The sequence below is a fragment of the Hippocampus zosterae genome, chromosome 3 (genome assembly GCF_025434085.1).
Source record: "Hippocampus zosterae strain Florida chromosome 3, ASM2543408v3, whole genome shotgun sequence".
Taxonomy (NCBI): Eukaryota; Metazoa; Chordata; class Actinopteri; order Syngnathiformes; family Syngnathidae; genus Hippocampus; species Hippocampus zosterae.
The window spans coordinates 13702864-13727193 of NC_067453.1; the positions used below are offsets into that span (position 1 = coordinate 13702864).

Consider the following 24330-nt stretch of genomic DNA (forward strand, 5'->3'; position numbering starts at 1 on the left):
CAATGAACACAAAAACTCTGAAAAACATCACGCTTGCCAGTAAGCATATGGTAAATGCAGCGAAGGGGGTTTGAACCTTTTTTAAATATTATTTTGACAAGTCCAAATCCTTTGATTTTAGCCACTCTAATGTGAATACTTCCCGATGTAGTACTTCGTCTCCAAAAAACAAAGAAATAGCTTGTGTTCGTCATTAGTTTGGACTTAGGAAAACTGATCAACCGTTTTGCTTATCTCCTGAAATGTTTTGAATCAAATACAACACCAGTCATTCCCAAAACTAAGAGTGCCAAGCTCAGATTTGAAATCTCATCCGAAACTCCTGTGAAGTTCAACTAAACCTCAACAAGTGATACTAGGGCCAATAATTACCCCCTTCCCGCCCCAAACAAATTTTATAACCACAATACGAGTTCAGCAAAGGGCACAGGCTCAGAAAGTTTTGAGACATGTCACTCTGTGTGCCCCGCCAACAGCGCCCCCGGTCTGTCTTTCACCTGACATCAGTTGGCTACAGCTGCCCCATGACCCTGAACAGGATAAGCTTATGGAAACTGGGTGGATAAAAAATTGATGTAAAAAAAAAAGGATGAAACTCCTCCAGTGAAACCTCTTTTAAATTGAAACTGTGTACTTTGATCCCATTTTGATTGTTGATTTTAAATACATTCTGGTGTTGTATGAAGGCAAAATCACAATAATTCTGCTGTCCAAATACTTATGGATTCTTTTGTTACTCTATTTGTTGACTACAGTTATGAATAGGCACTCAAAGTACTATAAGGCTACCTCAATCACTAAATGAACATCCAACATACATCGACCTCGTGACCATCCAGTCAGAAGCTCTAGAATTGCAGTATATGCACTCTCGTAGCTTTGCTCTCAGTAAAGTTATTTTAAAAGATGAAAGGGTTTAGCTTTATTTGAAATATTCATTATTTTAAAAAATGGAATTCGTCTAATTTTTAGTGCTACACAACTTAAATAAGTTGACTTTGACTAAAAATAGTTGAGGATAACAACAGCTTGGATTTTATTTTTGTTGTTGACGATGCATTTTTAAAGATCATTCACTGCCGATCTAAATACAATTCTAAGTAATGGTTCAGGGTGGCTTTTAATTGTAGCCTAGCTACCGATAAACATTTATTTTAACATTTCAGCTTTACTATCGTTAAATATATGGACAGTTTGCAGACATCTTTGCCTGGGTCCAGTTTCTTTCCGAAAGTGACTGTAATTTCCAGTGGAACATAATATTTAAGAGAGAGAGAGAGAGAGAGAGAGAGAGAGAGAGAGAGAGAGAGAGAGAGAGAGAGAGAGAGATGATGATGATGATGATGATGACGATGACGATGATCTATCTTACTCTCAATGAAGAACAACTTCACCCTAATCCTGTGTTTACCAAAAGGAAATAAAGACTTGTTTCAAATGGGCTTATATCAATTGCATCATGGTTATTTTTGATTGTCAACACATAATCTTCTGTAGCTGCTTTATTTACATAGAAGGATTCTGATTGTGGAAGATGAAAAAATAAGTTCTCGTTTTTCATGTACATAAACAGCATTGAAAGAAGAGGGAGGCGTGGACTAGTCAAGTGTATGGAACAGACAGACTCTCGATGTTCTGTTTAAGGAAACCCAACACTCCAGACCACTGAGACCAATTCTAAGAATGCAGAACTCTCTGCAAAACATACAATTTAATCGGTTTTCAACATGGCAACGTGATAAACTGTACAATCTTGTAACATGAGGTGAGGACATTTCCTCCGCACATCCTGCCGAGCGTGGTAATCATGAACGACGTGATGGAGCGTTTGCTTGAATTCTCTTCCGGCGACGATAAATTATCTTAATCGACGCACCCAACATACTGATCGCCAACATTTTACCTGACTGAATACATTTCATTCAAACTCAAAGGGTGAAGAAACCCATTTAAAATGCATGAAGGAAATTTCAATGATTGATATGGATTAATACGACTGGAGAGGTGATGTGCCTGTGGCGAACTCAACATCGATTGACACGCTGAGCATGACAACAATAAATCATAATCATCAACAAGGTGAAACTATAATAGGGTTAGCGTGAGAAATTTAGAAGAGTTTAGTAAGTATATTATTTTGTGAAAAGTATATGTACAGGAACGTATTACGTAATACAACAGGTATTTAACATATAGAAACAATAACGGTGGCAACTGTTTGAATGGCACTCTAGTATATGAAAAAACGAATGCAGTACTGGAAACCTTTTTAACTTACTATTTGTATTCAAAAAGAGTGCCATCTGCTGTCATGGAAGTGGAGAGGAGGGACCAAACACACTTAAGCAGAGTGAAACTCACTGCAATGCAGCATGAAAGAGCTGCATACTGCTCATCTTTGCACCAGTGCAAATGATCTTTTGGGAATTCAAAGTGTTGGCGTCACTTGTCTCTGCAGGAAACCTTCCTCGGGATGTGAATGAAACAAACCACAACACCATGAAATAGTTTAGATCTGCTAACTCCAACAGGCAGACTTGTGTGGTCATTCCAAGGTGAGAAAGAGCCACAACACACCAAGTAAACATGTAAAACTGCTCCTGAGTGTGGATATGCAACCTTAACTCTTAATGATGTAGCATGAAACCACAGCCATCAGAAAACCTTTATTACCAGTACAGTACGCTTAAATGGCAAATAAGTGCAAAATAGAGGTTGACCGCTGCACAATGAAACAAAAAAAAAACTATTGTCGGCTCTTACGAGACCTGACAGCCTTGCAAATGTATTGGACAGTGTCAACAGGTTTAAAAAGAAATGTCACTGCTGTTCATGAAACAACATTAAAACAAGAAATTGTGTAGTAACAATGTGATGATGCAGAAGGTTAAATGTTTTCCTCTGAGTCGCTTCATCTGAAGACTAAACTTCAATTTGGCGGCGTACATTCTTTCTTCTTCTATTGGCGACAACTTATTGTCACTTTAGTCATATTGTAGCTGCCAAGACACCATCAGTTGTTTGTTTAGTATCATTGGGTAGCGGTTTTAACCTATTTACAAGTATATCCACGTATGACAGCTGCCTTCAGCAAGCCTTCCCCTACTCATAGCAAATATCAGTGTTTGAGTTGATTTGATTTTTTTTAATGGCTCATGCAATGCTATTTACAGTGCCTACCAGCAAAAGGTGAAACAATAATACTTTACATGTCATTCGATGCAGCATTCTGTAGCGGCTCCAACAAAATGTGTAAGCTCCAGATAGCAGCTCTGAAGACATGACATGAGCACCCGGTTTGTTGCTGATGTCATAAAAGTCTGTCAGCAGTGCTGCACCCTGGAGGGTTGAAATGATAATTGCAGCAGCTGCTTTGCGAGCTGCGGGACCCAGTCGTCTTTCACTAAGATATGCAGCTTTAAAGAGAATACAAATAAACAGGCTTAATAAACTGCTAAAGGATCCTCGCCTCTCTGTAAGCGCTTTAAGATCGCCATGTGGAGAGAGAAGGGCATTCTCAAGTTCACACACCTCCCCCCAACAGAATTTAAGAATGAAAAAAAAAATAAACAGAAACTTCAAAAAGGCTAAGCAGTTGATCCCTGGTGCTGCACCTTGAGGGTGTCGTGCATCTGTTCCCATTAGGGCTTTGACGTGAGCGTTAAAGTGGAGGAGACACGGAAGATCTGAGGCAGCATGCTGCTTAACTGGAAGAACATTTCCTCTGAAATACTCTGTCAACATAAAGACATACACAGTCAATGAGAAATGAGGGATGGGTATTCCGTAGTCGCGCTAAAAAGATGGAAAATTTGCCATGTGACCAAATGCATCATGTGCGCTGAGGTGATAGGAAGCGTGCAAAGTATTTTTTTTGTTGGGGGGGGGGGGGGAGTCAAAAATATGCTGAATGATCTATGTTCAGAACTGGAAGGCACCCGTCAAACGAGAATGTTAAGTATTGATCGGTACACATATCAACACACAACACACAACTCCCAGCATATATTTAGTCTCTTTGAAGGCACAATGTTGTTTCGGGGAAGCTATTTCCAATCCTGTCTGAGCATGGAGCTGACAGGAAGCTGATTTATTCAGAACTTTTGATGCCACTGGTTTTATAGTCTTACGGTGTCAACACGGCCCCATGCTATAGGCTCAGCTGTCTCTCAAACCACACAGCCCATAGGTATAAACATTCTGCAAAGCCGAAAATAAAATGTCATGTGTCACAAGGCGGCCACGTCCAGATGAGTTCTTGAGAATGTGAAGCCACATCATGCAGAAGCCTGAACCTGAACCTTGTGGCGACATTCTTCAGTTTTTAAGACATAACAACGGGGTGCGGATTTCAAGGTAAATTTATGTCAATCATGACAGCTGCATGTAAATCCCGATGCTTATCACGCATGTATGTGGATGAGTGTCTAAGCTGACATTTAGCACACAGAGTAAACACGGGTCAAGGCAAAGTAAGGCTCTCTCATCTATGATTTATGGCGAGCATTCAAAAGTTACATGCTGCAAAGCCAGGTGTGCCTGTTGTGGTCTCGTTTACACCTTCAGTATCCACTTTGGTTGAATTAACAGAGAGTGAGTGCTTTTCTGGCAGCCAATAATTAAAAGTCAGCCTGTATTTTCACTTTGGTCGTGTCATTTCAAGTCATCTGATTATTCCTGTGTTTACAGCACTCAACCATGATTTTGGGACCTTTCAGTCATTATAACCAAACATCTTCAGCAAGACAGTATTAGAAAAGGGAAAATGCTGGCACGTGCGTTTTCTGTGAAAGCTAACTCTAATGATGTGAGTAGATGCTTTCACATTGAGGGCAGAGAACAAGGCTGCACAACTGTGAAATAAGACAATGTACACGCGTCTCACCCTTGGCACCAGGAACTGTACCGTGCGCGATACGCCTCCATCCCATGAGGCCATCTCCATCATGAAACCTGCCAATATATATACAATCAGAAGGAGCCCGACCCAGAAAAAGAAGAATCTGTTTTGCTTTTCCACTAACAAAACCAGGTCATATGAGGTACTATTTTCCTGTCATCATGCTCAGTTATTGGTGGTGTCAACTCATTGTCATTGGTCTCCATGAGCTGTCAAGTGCTGGGTTAACAACATGGGTTGAGGTACCAGTAATTTTTGAGGGTATACTGGTAGAAGTGTTAGCAATAACCATACGCGGTAACAATGCTTTATCCGGTTGCTGAAGTGGTTTACTAATCTTAAATGCAATGACCCATTTTCTCACTACCCTTGTCCTGCTCTTGAATAAAAATTGTCTCCTTACCATGGCCAAGAGCCACAATGCAAAAAGTAAATACAAATCATTCTCCTCCATTGTTGTTTTCGATTGCCTGTCTGGTTCTCCATGATGCACCGGATTGTAGAGTGGAAAAGCGACCTTCTGTTTGTTTCAGGACACGGCTCCCACACAAGTATTATCAATGTGAAACAAAAAACAATGAATACGTACATGTAATGACTCATCTCTGTTGATGTTGCAGATGTAATCAGATTTTTAAGAACTGTACCTTTTACACACTTGAAGACCAGCTCTGCTCTCTTCAAACACCATGGAATGGTCATTTCCTGTCGGAAGAGAGCAAGAGAAACAATTGCTTGAGAAAAATGAGAAAGTATGAGTGAACCCTAAAAGCTGCAGCCTGTTTGTGACACTTCCGCAAACGGAGAGAATGATTACGGCAAGAAAGATCCTTTTTTTTTTGCGTTTGCAGCATAGTTTAAGCCCACACCGTGATGAATACAAAAAAATGAAACACAACAAGAATATCTATCCAATGTACAGTACACTTGCTGAAATACAGATAAGCCATTTATTGGGGAAAATTCAAGTGTTACCAACCCCATTACCCAAGAGACCCTTCCATCCATTCTGGAGGCTATCGCAGCTGACTTTGGATAAGAGATAAGGCACAACCTGGACTGGTTACCAGCCAATCACAGGGCCCACATAGACAAAGCAAGCAAGCTTAATGCAAATATTGTAGCACACATTGATGTCGTTTTGTTTTCCCAAGGTAGCTCACTAAAAAAAAAAAAAAACTCTTCAAAAGTAGTAGTGTCGTTTTCCAATCTTCTACATTCCTCTGTTATGTTATTTTTCCTCAAGTGCGCTCAAGGTTAAAACCAAAACAGAAACGGTGAGGCACTTTTATGTCAAAACTTTGTTGCCCTCTGTAATTCAAACGCACTACAACAAACCAGAAAGGGCCTGTACCGTCTGCAGCAATCGTTGCTGAACTGCATTAATTTGATGTGGAATTATAACTCAACTGGTTTGTGGGACTTCAAGTTGTTATAAGGACTTAGTTATGACCAAAAAAAAAAAAATGGAATCAAAATGAAGTTGGAGAAATTATACAGGGCATGTTGAGGCATGGCATCACATCGGCCAAAGGCTAGTTAAAATTTTGCTTTTTAACACGATTTCATAATTACAATATTATGTTTTATTTTGTACTGTACGGGTTGGCAGAAGCCATTAATAGTCAGTTACGGTAATCATATATTGTTATGTCTTCAAGTTTCAGTCCATGCAACTGCACTTACCTCCGACATGTCATGCACCAGCAGTAGCGGGACGGTGATGGTGGTTACGTCATGTGTGCAGCAGACCTTCAGAATGTTCCTCAGGCCCATGATGGCCGGGTCCCTGGCCGTGATGTTCCCTGAGCGCACGTTGTCATCCACACACAGGTGGAAGACGACATGGACGTCGGACAGGTTGGAGTGCCGCGAGACGTAAAACTCACCTTGGCAAAGAAATGGCAGCGTGAGAGACATGAAATCTGAACATTTGATTGGAAATTTACATTGCTGTATAATGTCAAATAACCTTCACCTGGCAAGATATTGGATGGATTTCTTTCAACGTTTTTACTTTTATCATCACTTCCATTCCTGGGGAGCTCTGCAAGACATAGATTTCATCAATCAGGATGTTGAAAAGACAGGTTGTTATTAAATCGATGAATGGTTTCTAAGGATGACTGACACAATTTGAAAGAGTTGGCAATGGACCGCTGATGTCAAAAATAAGCTTGTAAAGTAGCTTCCATTGGCTACATGTATGTAACTTTAGTTGGAAGGAATGTAGCATTCAACGCCAAAGTGGCACCACGGTATCCTCGACATTCTCACTTGTTGGGATGTACCTGCGCTTATTATAGGCATTACTTAATAAGGCCAGATGAAGTTATTGTCAGTCAAGAATTTAAATAATGTCTTGCTTTGTAGATGTATCCATTTTCACAAACGCATTCTTTGCACGAGTCATTCGCCAAGCATACTAAATCGAGTGGGTTACATGTGTACTGGCTTCACAAAAGAGCAGTCAAAAGGTCTCACCGGGTTGATCTTTTTGCTTGCTGCTCCGCTGGGTTCTGGCATAGAGCACCACCTGCTGCACCTCTTTCAGCTGTTCCTCCAGGCTGAGAAAGTGAAAATCTGTGCACTCCTTGGCCACCGTTGCAAAATCTAGGTCAATAAATAGTCATTACATGATGCCTAAATGATTTTGGCTTTCAAAAAATTATACCAAAATTAATTCTGAAATTGTTTCCATAAACTCATCCCCACACGACTCAATAGTCTTAAATATTTAGAGAGGATCCTTTTCATGTGATATTGAAAAGCAAACGAGTTGGACCATTATTTTTGGCTAAATGCAGCACAAGCAGTTTGAGAGTTGAGTTCTTGAGTTGAAAGATTACTCAACTAGAGAAGCTCGATTAAATAATGCACCGACATGAACAAGAGCTGAACTATACAACAGACAGTATATCAGAGGTAACTCATGACTCCTGTAATCTAACCTCTCTTGATGCCACTGTAGGAGTTGACCCTGTTGTCGACCAACAGTACCAGACCACAGAGTGAAGACGAATAGAGCGAAAGTGCCGTTTGGAGGCGTCGCAGCTTTGCTCCGCTGCTGCCATGACGTCGGTGCTTACAAAAGTCCAACACATCTGCCCGAACCAGTCGCAGGTTATGCATCGTCTTCAGTTGTGCTCCTAATGAAAACAAGTCCAGCAAATAGGGTACAAAATATCTTGAAAGTCTAGCTCAATTAAATAAAAGAGTTTACATATTTAAACAGGGCGGCCCGGTAGTCCAGTGGTTAGCACGTCGGCTTCACAGTGCAGAGGTACCGGGTTCGATTCCAGCTCCGGCCTCCCTGTGTGGAGTTTGCATGTTCTCCCCGGGCCTGCGTGGGTTTTCTCCGGGTGCTCCGGTTTCCTCCCACATTCCAAAAATATGCATGACAGGCTGATTGAACAGTCTAAATTGTCCCTAGGTGTGAGTGTGAGTGTGAGTGGTTGTTCGTCTCTGTGTGCCCTGCGATTGGCTGGCAACCGATTCAGGGTGTCCCCCGCCTACTGCCCGGAGACAGCTGGGATAGGCTCCAGCACCCCCCGCGACCCTAGTGAGGATCAAGCGGTACGGAAGATGAATGAAAGGATGAATACATATTTAAACATTGCATGTTTATTCTGGGAAAGATTCCAAAAGTGTTGAATAAACGCACCGCCTGTGACAGGGCACACGTCAAGTTGGTAGTTCAGCACATGCCAAACACACTGTAGCAAGTCTCTGGTTAGATGATTCAGTGTGGAAGGGATTCTCTGCCTAAGGTTATCTATCAATGCTCGCAGGCCGAGAAGGCACATAGACCAGTTCAAAGAAAACATTCAGTCGAAAATGTGGATGTTTCCAAACGTTCAGTAAATACAAAAAAATAATAATAATAAAGTTTATTTCAACAAGAGTTGCCGAAATGATGTCATTTTTTGGGGAGACCCTTTATTCTGTAGTAATACATTTCATGTTCAATTTGCTAATGTTCTTACATCGCCAACTTTCTCACACTTCAGTGACACAGGTGCCGTGTCTGGTTTGATCTTTTTGGTTTTGACATCCATCATGACATATCAGTGGTGCAGGTCAGAGTAAAAGGTAACAGCCATCGAGTGGCAACACCACATCCTAGAAGTTAGATTTCTGACGACTGTTCAATTGCCCTTGAACAAGGCAACGGTTCAAGAATTGCGACACTAATTGCGCACCTCATTTACTCTGACGTCGCTTCTTCCATGCCTGGATGTGTGAAATCTCATTTTCAGCATAGACAAAATTCCAATTAAAATCCTGTTGATGTTTTCTCAAAGTCAAGCGCTTACCTAGATGAATAGTGAAGCTTTCTTCCATTTGAGGCTGCTCCTCAAACATCTGGTCTCCAGAATCTGAAGATTCTGACAGCTGGCTAGACTGTACCTTAATTTCCTCACTGGATGGTAACCATACAAATGAATGACAACAGTATTTATAAAAGATGAGGAGGTATATAGGTTATAGACACATACACAGTAATATGTAGCGGTATATACGTTTTGTTTTGTGTTTTGTTATAATTGTAAATTGCATTAGCCCAGAAAAATTGTCAGCTCAGTTTAAAAATGAGAACATGACGCGCAAGTGCAAATACATGCAGCCTATTATCTCTATAAATGTGTCCTATTGTATGCAAATACATAAAAACATACTTAATTTGGCTGCTGTTGTTGGATTTCTGCAGGTCCTGGTGTAGTTTAATGACCCAGTCTTGATATTCTTGCTTTTGAATACATGTCACTTGCTCCAGTTCAGTGACCCACTTGTTCTCCAGGACCTGTTGAGATAGGAACTGAGGAACTAAAAAGGCTTGGGCTAATATTGCATGATTACATAATTACTATTAGTACTAGGTACGCTCCTGTATAGTGTTTTTTTGTTACCTGCTGTGCATCAAAGTGTTGGGACGCTACTGCATTCACATCATGGTCACTTAGCGTATTCCCCAACTCATGCATCACTTTATCCATTTCTGCAGCTTGTCTGGGGGGAGGAAAGCATTTGACTCAATGATGAGAGTACATGGAAAACATTGACTGCTGCTCTCTCTTTTTTGAGATGGGGACCATAATTATGTATTCATTAAACTCAATAGCAGCCCTGGAACTTCACTATTGAGTGTATGCAGATGGAAAGACCGCCTATGTACCGGGCCCAGAGCATTAAAAAAAAAAAAAAAACACAACGCTGGCTCATTTGTATGTGATCTTATCCAGAAAACATTGCATTTTAATGGGAAGATCAATGGTGCCCTGTACAGGTGTAACAAATACAGATTTCAACCAGAAATTTGTTTTTTGATTTGCAAGTGTATCGAATCGAAAAGAATTGCTCCATTTTGAAATATATTGAGATCAATATTGAGTCATCTTTTATGAAAGGGAGACATCTATGAAGGAAATGCCATAATTACAGTACTGGCAGGTTCATTCTAATGTACCGGTATGTAAAATGACAACAAAAAAGTAATTGCATCATCTCTAACTCGAACTGAGCCGTACCATATCGAATCGTAATCCACTGAGTCGAACCGAATTGTTAAACTTTGTAATCAAATCATCCTTGAATCATTTTGCACCACATGTATCAAAAACCACATTGAATCGTCTTTTGTGGAGTTTCACACCCCAAGTGGCAGAATGACGGCCTCACAGTTCTTAGGTTCTGGGTCAAAATTTCTTCTCGGCCTTCCTGTCTGGAATGGTTGTTTGTCTCTATGTCCCCTGCGATTGACTGTTGACTAGTCCAGGGCGTGCCATGCCTCTTGCCCAAATTCAGCTGAGATAAGTCCCAGCTCACCCACGACACTAATGAAGATAAGCACCATTTCAAAAACAATAAACATAAAATCAGATGGGCGGATGTGCAATTTTTGAAAATTCTCACTTTAATACAAACAAAAAATGCTTTTACCTAGTAAATAGATGTTTTTTTTAGTGTGCGCGTGCGTGCGTGTGTGTGTGTGTGTGTGTCCCACTATGTTGAAGTGACTGATTTGTTCAATGGTCTACTGTTGTAATAATGTTCCAATCAACAGGTTAAAAAGCAAAAAATGTTGATTGCGCCCATCCACGGTGACCAACTTCACATCATTCGCAAGTGGAGATGATCTTGCAGTTCCTTTAAAGGTACTTTGCGTGCAGCGATCTCCTGTACCTACGTGCCATTTAGACCGCAATGTGCTGAATTTAAAGGGAATGATGGGAGCTGCTTTAATTGCCCGGGTGTTGCCTGAGTTCCCTCTCACAAGGGTGCAGAACAGCTCAAACGCCCTCTTCAACATGCGCTAGTCTAGCAAAATACCAAAAGAAAATTCTACCCATTGCAGTGGGCACAAAAAAATACAGCCTTTTGTGCTTAACTGACAAAATACGATTCTGCACTGACGTACTGATGTAAAAGTAAAATAGGCCAACCTTTATGGGTTTCATTTAAAAAAAAATTACCGGTACTGTTTAACAAAAGTGTTAACAGTCTTAAGGAATTTGTATACTGTTTTTAGCTTTTCAAAAACCATGCAACTAAATGTTGCAAATTACATTTTTAAATGTACAGTCCACGGGGCGGACTGGGGCACTCCATCCTTTTAAACACTGACCTCTCTTGTATCTTCTTGAGCTCCATATCTCTCTCACTGATAAGCTCGGAGATACGGACAAAGTAATTGTGCTCCAGGTTGAGAAGCGTATCCGAGGCAGGCGAATGGATCAACTCGTGGTAAACATCCGCAAAGTCCTCATCCCAGCTGGGCTCCTCGGGTCGAGCATGCTCTAACGTGGTCTAAAATGGTTACAGCAAATGGAAAACAAAGGCATTTTCATTGTTCTTCTTGGGAATAAATATGTCAAAAAACTGGATGAGGGTGAGCCGTTTCTGCAGTACCAGCTTTGAAATGACGGACAAAAAAAAGGAAAGCATGAAAAGTGTTTGGCTTAACTAATGATCTACTAAGAAAACCCATGCAACGGAAATACCGCATCCATGAATAGAAAAGAATCAGAAGTCCTCTATTTATACTTGCTCAGGAATCACGATGGCCACTGGAAGGCCTCCATGGTTATTTTTGAATGACTGCCGTAAAAGCTAGTCTTAAATGTTAAGTGCAGGAGGCAAGAAGCCTGAAAGTTCAAGTTGAGGCAGCCTGACAAGGTGGCAAAACTATTTATACTCCTGAACATTTTTTGGGTAATATATGCTGAGAAACAATGTGTGAGTTCTAAATAATGACATGTCGCTGAGAATAGACACACTAAAGCGTAATCAAGCAGAGAGACACAAAATGCAACAAAGAGGCTCATGTAAGGTCATGACTTCTTCCTCATGAGGACTCATCAATAGTTAGTTTGCTAAAGCGCTTTACAAGACTGCATCTGTCCCCATGATTTTAATGATGTTTGAGTTGACAAAACCCTCTGACTACAGCTTCATGAAGGGGCAGAAATCAGACAAGGCAGTGGCACAACAACCTTAAATCCCACCTCCATTGGAATTGGGTTTGTATTTGACATCCAGATGTTTTAGGCTTAACGTATATGTTGTGATCTGTGTCCTCACCTCTACATAGGCACTGGTCCACGCGTTGGCGAGCTGATTCACATCAACATGTCCCATTGCGAGTCTTTGCAGGGCCAGTTCTGCCTCTCTGTCGTATTCCAAAATGGTCTCTTTCTCAATGAAGTCGGACAGTGACACTTTCAGCTCTACCAAAGAAGCATTTGAAGCATTGAGTACTAAAACAAATGATGTCAAATTGAGTTTTGTAAAATGTTGACAAGTTGTAAGCTTGTCAATACTCTAGCAACATTCCATCCATGCATTTTCTACTGTGTTTGCCCTCATTCAGGACGTGAGAGAACTGGAGCCTTCCTCATCTGACTTAGATAAGATAAGATATCCTTTATTCGTCCCACACTGGGGAAATTTACAGCCTCCAGCAGCAAGAATGTATGTAGAAAGAAGAAAGGAGACAGAGAAAAAAAAACAACAAACATCTTTCAATTAAATTAAATACAATATGAACACAAGGGCGAGCGGCTGGGTACACACTTAACTGATCACCAATCAATCGCAGGCACACATATACAACCAACCACGCACCAATTACACCCATGTACAATTTGCATTTAAACTAGCATGCATGTTTGGAGAATGTGGGCAAGAGCTCCGTGCTATTCTTTATGAAGAAATGCCAAGAATGAAATGTTTCCTTAATTCCACACCTTTTTGCAGTATGGAAATAATCCACTATTTAAATAACAAATGTAAATGTATCAATAAATATCATGTGAAATAAATATGATTACTGACATCAAATAGTAGCATGTGTTATCAGTTATCAATTTCTGTTACGGACATTAACGCCAGGTTAAAGACTATTATTAGTACGAGGAGCAACTTTGCAGGGCAAAAGAGGACAGCGGGGTTGTTTTCAACAAGTCTTGATCTCGATTTGGCTCACGCAGAGCAGGTTTGATCATTACTAGTTCTTTACAACAAAGCGTGTGACGGAAAAGTGGTTAGGACTGCACGACTGTCCATGTTTTATGTTATGTGTTGTGTTTATTATTTTACTTTATTTTAACTGTTTTGTAAAGCGCTTTGTTACAGCTGCCGCTGTTGTGAAAGCGCTATATAAATCAGCATGTATTGTATTGTATTGTATTGTATTATGTCAGTGTTGCCAGTTTGGTTGCTTTCAGCATGGAAGAAAGCAAATTATTCTTGCTCAGGCTTTTACATGTAACCATGAACATGGTAATAGTGCTAATGTATTTGTTCAGTGCAATTTAACAATATCAATTACACAAGATTGAACAAGAAGCATTTTCGATACACCTTATTCTATTGTGTTCAGGGTGGTTGGAACACAGAATTATCCCACATGCTTTTGTGTAAAAATCAGACTATTAATTGGACTGGTCGTCAGGAAATCACAGGGCACATATCCAGTCAGACAACCATTCAGGTACATAACGTCACTGGCCTGAACCGACTCTGCCAGCACTGAAGTAAGGCATGGGGTGGACAGTACCCATACATCATAGATAACTTGAACAGGTGGCTATAAAGACAAATTTGGACTCTACCAATGCTGCACAGCTGTTTTCCAGCTAACTTACCTTTTTCTACATAGCATGGTATTTTATGGAGCAGCATCAGACGTCCATGAAGGTCGCTGATGTTCTCCTGAATAGGAAACAGCAAAGGTACCTTGAGAACGCAGTTGTGTTTCCCTGCCTTAAATTCAAACACAAACTCCTTCTCAGTCGTACTACTTGCTTTGCCCTTGATTTTCTTCATGGTCTCAACTGAAAAACAAAAGATGGACAGCAGCGCAGGAATATAATGAATGTGGTGTCAATTCTAATCGAGTGGCGTTGATAATGGATTATTGTTTTTAGCTTGCAATTACGCTCAATGTGACGTATACAAGGTGGGCTACTGGATCATCATTCATTTCAGTCATACAATATTAGCTTATCGAAAGAAAGGCAAATACATGCTAAATAATATCATAAACAGCATTAACTTGATTCTAAATAGCCATTGACTTCTCCATAAATAATCAATCAAGACTGACCATTGCAACACATCATTAACACCATGAATAAAAATATTTGTTAATATTTTCAATGACCGGGTTTAAATAAATTTGTCTTCTGCATTTCTTCTGCATGGAGTTCTATTTCAGTGATGCGATCTGTCCTGTTCATACAAGAAGCTCCACGTCAGCTATTCATGTAGCTCTTTTTTGATACAGTACGACAAATGACGAAAGGAAAGCGATAAGCTTTCACATTGCCAGTTGGCATACGCATGAACGTTTTTTTAATCGTTTTCTATTTTTTTGTGAACATAAAAACAGTAAGACCCCATATATTTACCCGTGTAAATTTTGCTTCCTGGTGAGACAGTCAGCTGACAGCTTCGAGACGAGCGTCTGGCAGGAAACGCACTTTCGTCATTTAGTGAAGCTTGTGTTTTACATTTGTACTGTATATTTGACAAATAAAGTGTGTTTAATTTATTACTTGTATGTTTATTCGGGTGCATTATATTCTGACACATGGTTTAATGAAATACATTATTTTCTTTGAAATAAAATGACCCTGTACTTTAATTTTGAATGGCACGACTGCCATCTAGTGGCCATAAATGACTTTTTAAAACGTCGAATACAAAATGACATCTATCATTTTATTCGTGTTTCCAGTGAATTATGTACATTTCTATTCAGTTTAGTTTTCTAAGATCGCGTTTTAATGCAACCGTAGTTCATCCTCCTCTCCTACAAACTGAAAACCTGAGCTAGACTGTGCAGTACTGTATGTGACTGTGACAATGTGCCAAAGGGAACTAAAACATTTTTGTATTCTGTGGCTTTTGACTCAGCATGAGACTTGATTTTTAGTTTTACTGTTTTTTTGCTTTCTACTGTATTCGTTATTAATTTATTGTTTGATTGTTTGTTGTATTCATTATTTTTTCTCCCTGTGCAGCACTTTATAAACAGAGGTGGTTGTTTTAAAGTACTCAATAAATACAGTTCAGTTGAGCTGAGTTGAGTAGAGTAGAGTAGAGCAGAGCAGTATCGGCCAACCTCGGGCGCGCTGCGGGGTAAATCATACAACTGCACTTAATTTGTCCTAAACCTGCCATATATTAATTACAAATATACCTTGTACGTCTATCATGCAAGCGACGTATTGTGACAGACAGAACAATTACATGCTATTCCATTCGACTGAAGAACATCCAAAAAACTGTATCCACCCACCTGTTGCCATTCATACAATAGAATAGTTGCTTTTAAACATGTACATCGCCTTTCTGCTCAGTTAAACAGGCCGAGATTTAAACTTTTATTTAAATTGAACCCAGGCCGTCAGTTTTTTTTCTGTTTCCATATTTGTTGTGACATTTTTGTTTGAAGATAGTTCAAATGCAATAAAGTCCAAACACTGGGGGAGTACAATACACTTGTACAGTAATTAAGTTTTAGTCATTACCGTTGTATCACGGTTTTCTTAAAAACTGAAATAATAATGAAAACTAAAAACATATGACATATAAATTTAAATAATTTTAAAAATTATAGATTCAATGCATCCGGCGCCGGCGCAGAAGTGTTTTCTTCAAGTTTGGGCCGGTTAAGGTCCATCTACAAATAGCACATTTCATATCGTTTTTAAATTGATGTTTCAACCCAAAGAAAATTAAGCATTAAAAATGTCAGATTTATACTGTAATTTCTAAACTATAAATTCATTTGTATTGTGCTTATGCTACCGCTACTCTGCTTTTGTGCGCGTTTAAAATAATTCGACATTTATACACGCTCCCTCTACTGGTTGAACAGTCCCGTCATACATCGCGTGGCCAACGGCTCTCCCAACCGAAAGCTCGCTCAATGAATTGCCGTCCTCAATTTACACTGGTAGATTTCCTGAAATCTTTTGAAGAAAGCCCGGCCAGGAAGGAACTGTGAACCACTCCTATGCCGCGGACACCACTGTCCTTCCGTGTAGTTGACTAGGGTGGCGGAGCGTGCGTTCCTCGGCTCGCTTCTGAGGTTTTGGTCGGGGAGGCTGTGGGACTTCGGCGCTGGTCCCGAGAGATGATGGAGCTAGAGATGGCCAGTAGCCGGGTTGAACTGGGAGCTGTGGGGGACCCGCTGCAGCCACAGACACCGAGCAGGCATGAAAAGAGTCTGGGACTACTCACCGCTAAGTTTGTAACTTTGCTGCAGGAGGCCAAGGACGGAGTGCTGGATCTGAAAGCTGTGAGCATGCAAAACAGTCTTTGTTGTTAGCTAGCACATGTCATCTGGATCTGCCTGCTGTCGTTAAGGTTTCATGTTCTTTTTGCTAGCCTGTCTGTTAGCATAGCCTAGCTTTCTGACAGTCTTGATTTGAATCCCCTATAGCTGCATCGGAAGTGGAAACATCCGGGTTACTTTTACCGCAAACGCCAATGTTGTTTACTTTTCCCGAAAGCACCCCAATTCAAAGTTTGGGAGTGTTACCTTTGCAACTTTTCCAGGCTGCCCCCTGCAGATTTCCAAGTGCACGACGTGCGTCAGCCTTTGTCGCTGTTTTCCGAGCTCGTGTATCTTTACACATGGACAATGCAGCATGATCGATTCATAAAACGACATTCGTATTCAATTCAATTGATTTTGGTTTTGTCTAAAAAATTCATAGACTTTTTACTATAACCTTGTATCCCTACGAGTTAAATTTGACTCGAGTAACATTACGTGCTTCATCAATGACAAGATATTATCCACTTCCTCTAGTTTTTCAGTCAAACCACACATGCTGGTTGAGCAGTATGAGCATGCACCTGCAGCCAGCAGAGCAAGTATCGACTTATCAGCACACATGCCTATACACACTGTGGTTATCGTGGCTTTACTTTGCACTAAACTTGGCACAACACTTTGGTTCAGAATAAAGTTGATCAACACCAGTTCTTCGTGTTGGTTTGAACAGTATGCCAGCTCTCGGGTATTAATTATTTAAATTTCACACTGTTTTGAAAGACAATTTTTCTTTTTATGTGCCGTTCTATGAGTCAGGCAGCGGACACATTGGCAGTACGGCAGAAGCGGCGGATCTATGACATCACTAATGTGTTGGAGGGAATTGGCCTGATAGAGAAAAAGTCAAAGAACAGTATCCAATGGAAGTAAGTCCACTCACTCTTTAGTTGTACCCGCCAAGGTTTGCTGTTTTAAAAGATAACTGATGCCCACTCAGATTACATCCTTCTGTGCATCCTGATGTATGTGTGAGCCACAAAGGGTCAGCACACACAAACTTGTCCCATTCTGTTTCAAATCACATTCAGTCTTGCCAATTTAGCGTCTATTTGGCCACTTCCTAGTGTGATAATAAGCAACATCTAGTGAATTTAAAAAATACTTGGTATTTTTGGAGACTCCAAGACTCTCCAAAGCAGGAGATATTCCTCCTTGTGCAGTCCACACAGTAAATGAGTGGTACTTGAAGCCATCAATGGTTAATTAAACAACAACTGCACTCAAAGCAAAGTGCCCATTCCAATTTGATTGCCTTTTCACTATTGAAGGCAACAACAGTTCATCAACAACCCCTTGAATTCCAATATACACTAGTATGAATCAAATTATGATGTCAAAATGTGGCGAAACCAACAGCTCACTTGCATATACATTTTTTAATAAGCAGATATCCAAATATTTATTTGGCTTTTAATTTCACACTTGATGGATGGGCAGGCACCCCAGAGACCCAACTGTTTTTATTTAAACAATTAAGTAGTTAGCTCAGTAGGTTAGTTAGGTAGTTGAAATTCTCACAGCAGCGACATTCACACTTGCATACGCGAATGAAGATAAAAAGTAAAAAGCAGCATTGAGGAGGAATGAGAATAAATTTGATTCAAATCCAAGCAACATGAAGGGGCCCAAAAAAAGTAAAGTAAGTAATCATAAATAAAAGAATAAATACTTAAAAATAAACATCTTTAAGAATGAGTGACAAATGTGCTTGTCTGTTTTTGATCATTTATTTGTGTATGTGTTTCAGGGGTGTTGGCCCAGGTTGTAATACAAGAGAGATAGCGGACAAGCTGATTGACCTGAAGGCAGAACTTGATGATCTGGCCGTCAGAGAACATGAGCTGGACCAGCAGAGAGTCTGGGTGCAGCAGAGCATCAAGAATGTCACAGACGACTCCAACAACAGTCCATATCCTTTTTTAGTTACTACTAATCTGTTAAAAAAAAAAAAGTGTTGCAACTTGGACACACACTCAGCAAGTGGTACGGCTCAGCTCGCCGTGTAATGGTTTGCAGCACTAAACACGGGTCTGACTTGTTTCCAATGGGTTGGCGAGGATTCATCCTGATCTATTCCGCTTGTTGGGAAATGGCTTTCTTAAGAATATTGGACTCAGACAATGTTTGTTTCTGACCAACTGGCCCTTAACGCACTTATACTATGGCATATGTGAAACATGAGGACCTCTGTGGAGCTTTCAAAGGTAAGTCCTCTGTGTGACTCACTCTCATTTGTCCTGTTCTGTCACCTCAGCCTTACGATTTCAAATGTTTCATGAGCCATCGCCGATGATGTGTCCTTCCGCAGGTGATACGCTTCTAGCGATACGTGCCCCCATTGGCACTCAGCTAGAGGTGCCCAGACCAGAATCTGTAAGTACTGTGCGCATCACATTTCCAGATGGCCACCTTCTGCTCTTGTGTATTTTTTTTTTCTGACCGCGCATGTGTAAATACAGGTTTTGAATGGACAAAAGAAATATCAGATCCGTTTGAAAAGTTCTTCTGGCCCCATTGAGGTTTTACTAGTCAACAAGGACCCGTCCAGTGCCTCTCCAGTTGTTTTGCCTGTCCCTCCTCCCGATGACGTACTTCAGAGCCTCCCAGCACCGTCGCCCTCCTCCCAGGTCCAGATGTCAGCTTTACTATTCGTCTCATTTGGTTTGGTCCATTAACTGTGGAGAAAAGCATACAAAAACTCTTGTGTTTTTAATCTAATGCAAATCATATGCCGCGACGTGACTTACTTTTTCACACTTCTCAATTGCTCCACATAGGCTCCAAAAGCAGCTCCAGAACCTGTGAAAACTGGATGTTCCACAACATCATCCGTTAGCCAGCCAACCTCAGTTACAGGTCTGGAACAAAGTCTCTAATTTGTCCAATGTCTTTTTTTTTTTTTTAATACATTAGAATCTGTCAACTGATGGTTTATTTGTTGGGCGTGCGGATCATATTGTTTGTATCACATCCATACTATGTGCAAGTAACTGTACCGTACTTGTGACGGAGACCAAAAAGTCTATTTCGATTACATTTTGATCCATTTATGATATTTTCCTCATATATTCAGTGACATTTCACAGTTTGAGATACCAGTTTTAATACTGTATTTATTATACATCTACAGTTGCATAGACAGGTGAAGGATGCCCAAACGACTGGAACTTTGTGGTCACTTGCGGCCAGTACATTTTATTGAGAGTGGTCCACATAGCCACTATTATCGGTTATTTACCACGTCATCTTACATGACCCGCTCTGTTTTCAGAAGTCTCAAGCACCACGCCGCTCAATCCAACCACAGATGCTCCCACTGCCGTTCCTCAGCAACTTCAATCCTCTGCCTCCTTGGATGGATCTGCGTCGTCATCTGCGTCTGCAGTGTTTGAGCCAATGAAGTCTGACCCATCTGAACGTGAGCACGCCTATCTAGTCACGTCGTAGTCAGCAGAGTTACAACGCGGCACTGAAATACAATGAGTCAGTGGGAACTATAAACTGCCAATTCAGTTAAAAAAGGAGAAAATCGTATCGGTGGATACTTAAAATACTTTTTTTTTTAATGCGCAAAAAGCATGTTGCAGCATCTTTGGACTTGTTTTAATCATATTCCAGGGACATAGGATCACTTTCAGTTAGTCGTCAATTTTCTTCCAAAGCATGAAGCCTAAGTTGAAAAGCCAGGACAGTTTTCGGAATGACAGTGACCTCCAAATCAATGAAAGGTTTCATTAGACTGGTCATAACCCAGAAGACACAGATGCGCACATAATCTCGCACATCCAAAGTGCTTCTGAAGAGTTGGCAAGTATTGCCAAGCCAAGATCAATTTGAGGTTACTCACGCTTAAGAAGATTCTACTTTCTTGTTCAGTGTTTCTTGAAAACAGTGTCGTGTATGTATCATGCATATACTCAGTGTTACATTCAATTCCTTCGTGTCGAGAATAACATTGTCCATTTTACTTGTGTGCTATATAGACAAAATTGTTGCTTTATTTGTGTTGATTTCTACAGTGCTGGACTTTCCCAAAGAGCTTTCGGAAATGTTTGATCCGACAAAAGGTGAAATAAATGACTGACAAATTGTTGTCATGCGAAGGGAGCCTTTCGGAAGAAATGCATTTACATACGGTATCTTTATTTTGCAGAGATCATGAGCGGAGATTTGTTGGAGGACCTGATGTCATCAGAAGGTGTGCAACATAAATTTCTCTCTCTCTCTCTCTCTCACTCTCTTTTTGCCAGAATGTGTTGGTCAAACTACAATTTTCTGAAGCGGGGCACACACTTTATTCAAATTTTCAGTATTTTGGGGGGTTTATGTTAGACGTCACATATTTTGAGGCGGGTTGTCATGTGTTCTTACTGCTCTTACATTGCTGTGTACTTGAGACACACCACATGACATCTGCAACTACATTTGTGGTCAAATACAAAGAAGAGGAAGAGCAGGTAGTAGAAGAAACTAGGCTAACTGTTGGAACCACGGTATATGAATACTACTAGACTCACAACCAGTTGCTCCCTGATTTGTGGCCTATAACGGCACAAGCGTCTCATCGCTTCGTGATTGCCTATCATTCTGTTTCACGTCACAATCACAGAGTCTGTGGTTCACTGGACGAGATGTTGGCCACACATCGAATGATCATGAATATTGAACACTGTTCAACATTGACGGCCCCAATGTTTTTATGAGCAGAGGAAAAAAATCAATCATAATAACTCGCACCACAGGATAATCCAACAGAATATCTGATAATATGGTTGATGCTAACTTTTGTTAGAAATGCTGCACATTGGCCCGATTTATTGGTATGTTACCACGTTGAAGTGAAATGTATTTATTATTATTATGTGCGTGTATGGCTTGGCCTGATAAATTTCTCTTCCCGATCTGCTTTTAGTATTCTCGCCCCTCCTGCGTCTGTCGCCCCCACCTAGTGACCACGACTACATATACAACCTGGATGAGACGGAAGGCCTGTGTGACCTCTTTGATGTTCCCATTTTAAACCTCTGACCCAAAGACAACCATCACAGAGGGGGAACCCCTCGAGGTTAATGCCGCCCTAACTCCCTTCGTTGACTGTGAAGGTGAGCATGAAACAATACAAACTGGATCGGTGTTGACAGACTCCTTTTGAGCTGGGAGCTCAACCTTGACCTCAGTCGCGCCACTTCAGCCACGGGATGGAAACCACCGGCGAGATCCCAAATGTTCATTTCCAGCTTTTCCAAGAATCATAACACAACAGAAAAAAATATATATTTTTGGATTGTTGTTTATATGTATGTAAATGTTCTTGCAAATGAATGTGTGAAGGCTTTTGCCTATGTGCATATTATGTGGGATTTGTACAAGTCCGGTGTGTTGAGCAAAGAAAAAAAATATATCTTCCTATCAGGTCCAGTCATGACAACGTAACGGAGCGCAGCCTTTATCAACCACCAGCTGCTCACACATGGCTTGCATCAGTCCAAACGCAGCTGGTGATAGATGCACTATCTTTGTGTACATAAAGTATATATTTTGTCTTAGCAGCACATTGTCTAAACAGCTACATTTGTGGTGCAGGCATAGAAAAAGTTAGCAAATACGCACATCAAACTCAACGTAAACATCTTAAGTCATACAAATATATAAAAACATTGAGTAGTCTTTTTTTTTCCTCAGCGTTTCCCTGATCTCTAAAGACAATGTACAAAGGACCAAAAATAATCACAAGTGAACACATTTTATTCTTTGAACATTTGTTTTTCCATTTTGATAGTTGAACATTGCAGTGTGTTTTTAAAGAATTGGGATGGGTTTTGTTTTATTGTCTTAAACTATCCAGCTCAAGTTAACACACTTGAACTTGATGTGCTTTATTTTCATAGTGCTTTTGTTGTTGAAAGTTTTATTGCTATTTATATGAACCATAACATATTTGGCAAATACCAGTACTCACCTCTGCTGAACAAAAAAAATGTGATTTGCCTTGCAGCTTTGTGCACTAATTGCCATGTATTTTGTTCAGTTGGATGTAAAAATCATGCATTTATTTAAAAAAAAAAAAGGCAGTGAGATACATCTTTCCGTTCATTTATGCTCGGCATACAATGGATACGTATTTGTTTTTAAGTCTTTCTGAAATGCTCCCTTGGCTTTTTTCACCTTTGTATACATACATAGAAGAAGTCAATTGTTACTGTTTAACACAAATGTCATCATTCTACAAGTGTTCTGTAAAATCCCTTGTGTATTTTTATTTCCCCAGACACACTGTACATACGCGAAATAGTATAGCATTTTTTTTGACTGCTTGTTATATTAAAGGATTGTTGTGAGTAATTTGCGGCTCTACAATTAGAATACAGTATATGGAATTTATCGCCACTACTTGCTAGACCATCAAAGCATCCCGCGATGCACTTTATATCACTGTGGCCAAATGGGCTTCACTTATTCAGTCCTTGATCACCAGCCAGACATTTTGTGAGTACTCCTTCAAATAGACCAGGATCTGGAATTTCTCCATTGCGAGACTAATAAAGGTTTTCTTAATCTTAATCACTTTGAACTTTAGAGGTGAGGATGTGTAAAGTTTGTGTGTTGGAGTCGAAATTGTACGTTCCCATAGCTTTTAGTTTAGGATAGATGGACACCTGGCAAGCTGTATTTGCAGAGGTGTCTGACTCATTTTTACATCATGGTTATTGTTCCCCTGGGAGGGCCGTTATGACTGTGGACCCATATACAGACATGGCCAAAATTGTTGGTACCCCTCTTTTAATTAATGAAAGAAAAAAAACTGATCATATAAATAACTTGAATCTGAAAAAAGTAATATATAAAGATGTAACCATTGAAAATCAGACATTGAAATGCAAAGGCATTGTGGTTCCAGAGAATTAGTTTAAAAAGGAAAACTCATGAAACAGGCCATCTTACAAAATTATGAGCCTTTTATATTTTGTCGCACAACCCTTTAAGATAACCACTGCAATCAAATCGTATGTAACTGCACCAACAATGTTGTCCATCTGTATAAATATATTATTACCATGTATTATTACATATACAGTACACCACAAATTGATGGATCACTATTTTTTAAAAACCAGAAGCCAATAACAAAATATTTGTTCACCTTTTGTTTCATTTATTTTAGAAGTGTGGTTGACATAAGAAATCAAGGTACATAATTTACCTTTGCGGGCCACATAAAATGATGTGGCGGACCAGCCCTGGCCCCTGGGCCTTGGATATCTGCATGAGCTGTATTGCATATTATGTAAATAAATTAACACTGAAATCTTCTTAGGTTCTTTTGACATTTTTTGACAGTGTCCCGTTGCTGTTATACTTACTACATTTCTGAATCATTGATGAGACAAGTACCTAAATGTCGATTTTCTGTTGTAGTGTTTTGCTGCTCAGTGTTGAATGAGGTTTTCAAAATTGGAGAAGTTAAATGACATTAAGTATTTGTGTGAATCAGATCGAGGGATTGTATTATTTTGAAGAGAGGATAAGATCATGTCTAATTGCAACCATCAATTAACTGTCTTTATTTCAAATTAGAGAA

The 24330-nt window shown here is 40.1% G+C and overlaps 2 protein-coding genes across 4 annotated transcripts; one reads left to right on the forward strand and one right to left on the reverse strand.

Annotated features, from left to right (window-relative positions):
- Nucleotides 1–2646: 2646 nt before the first annotated feature.
- c3h12orf4 (chromosome 3 C12orf4 homolog) lies at nt 2647–14908 on the reverse strand. 2 transcript variants are annotated; one of them, XM_052061685.1, is made up of 14 exons: nt 14812–14908; nt 14047–14235; nt 12482–12627; nt 11526–11707; nt 9811–9910; nt 9580–9704; nt 9217–9323; nt 7852–8049; nt 7385–7513; nt 6879–6947; nt 6587–6789; nt 5490–5605; nt 4886–4953; nt 2647–3734 (listed from the first exon to the last, which is right to left on the reverse strand). In XM_052061685.1, exons 2-14 carry the CDS (start codon nt 14225–14227, stop codon nt 3154–3156), a joined length of 2205 nt encoding a protein of 734 aa, XP_051917645.1. In that variant the 5' UTR covers nt 14228–14235; nt 14812–14908; the 3' UTR covers nt 2647–3153. The 2 variants fall into 2 exon arrangements, with proteins under 2 accessions (XP_051917645.1, XP_051917646.1); XM_052061686.1 differs by having other exon boundaries at nt 3547–3734; nt 5548–5605.
- Nucleotides 14909–16275: 1367 nt separating this feature from the next.
- e2f4 (E2F transcription factor 4) lies at nt 16276–24061 on the forward strand. Of its 2 annotated transcripts, none has more exons than XM_052061769.1 (11): nt 16276–16709; nt 17508–17617; nt 18499–18659; nt 18911–18955; nt 19060–19133; nt 19211–19378; nt 19529–19607; nt 20023–20169; nt 20771–20818; nt 20905–20949; nt 21664–24061. In XM_052061769.1, the coding sequence occupies exons 1-11, from the start codon at nt 16545–16547 to the stop codon at nt 21777–21779; spliced, it is 1158 nt and encodes a 385-aa protein (XP_051917729.1). In that variant the 5' UTR covers nt 16276–16544; the 3' UTR covers nt 21780–24061. The 2 variants fall into 2 exon arrangements, with proteins under 2 accessions (XP_051917729.1, XP_051917730.1); XM_052061770.1 differs by having other exon boundaries at nt 16277–16709; nt 19060–19124.
- The last annotated feature ends 269 nt before the right edge of the window (nt 24062–24330 follow it).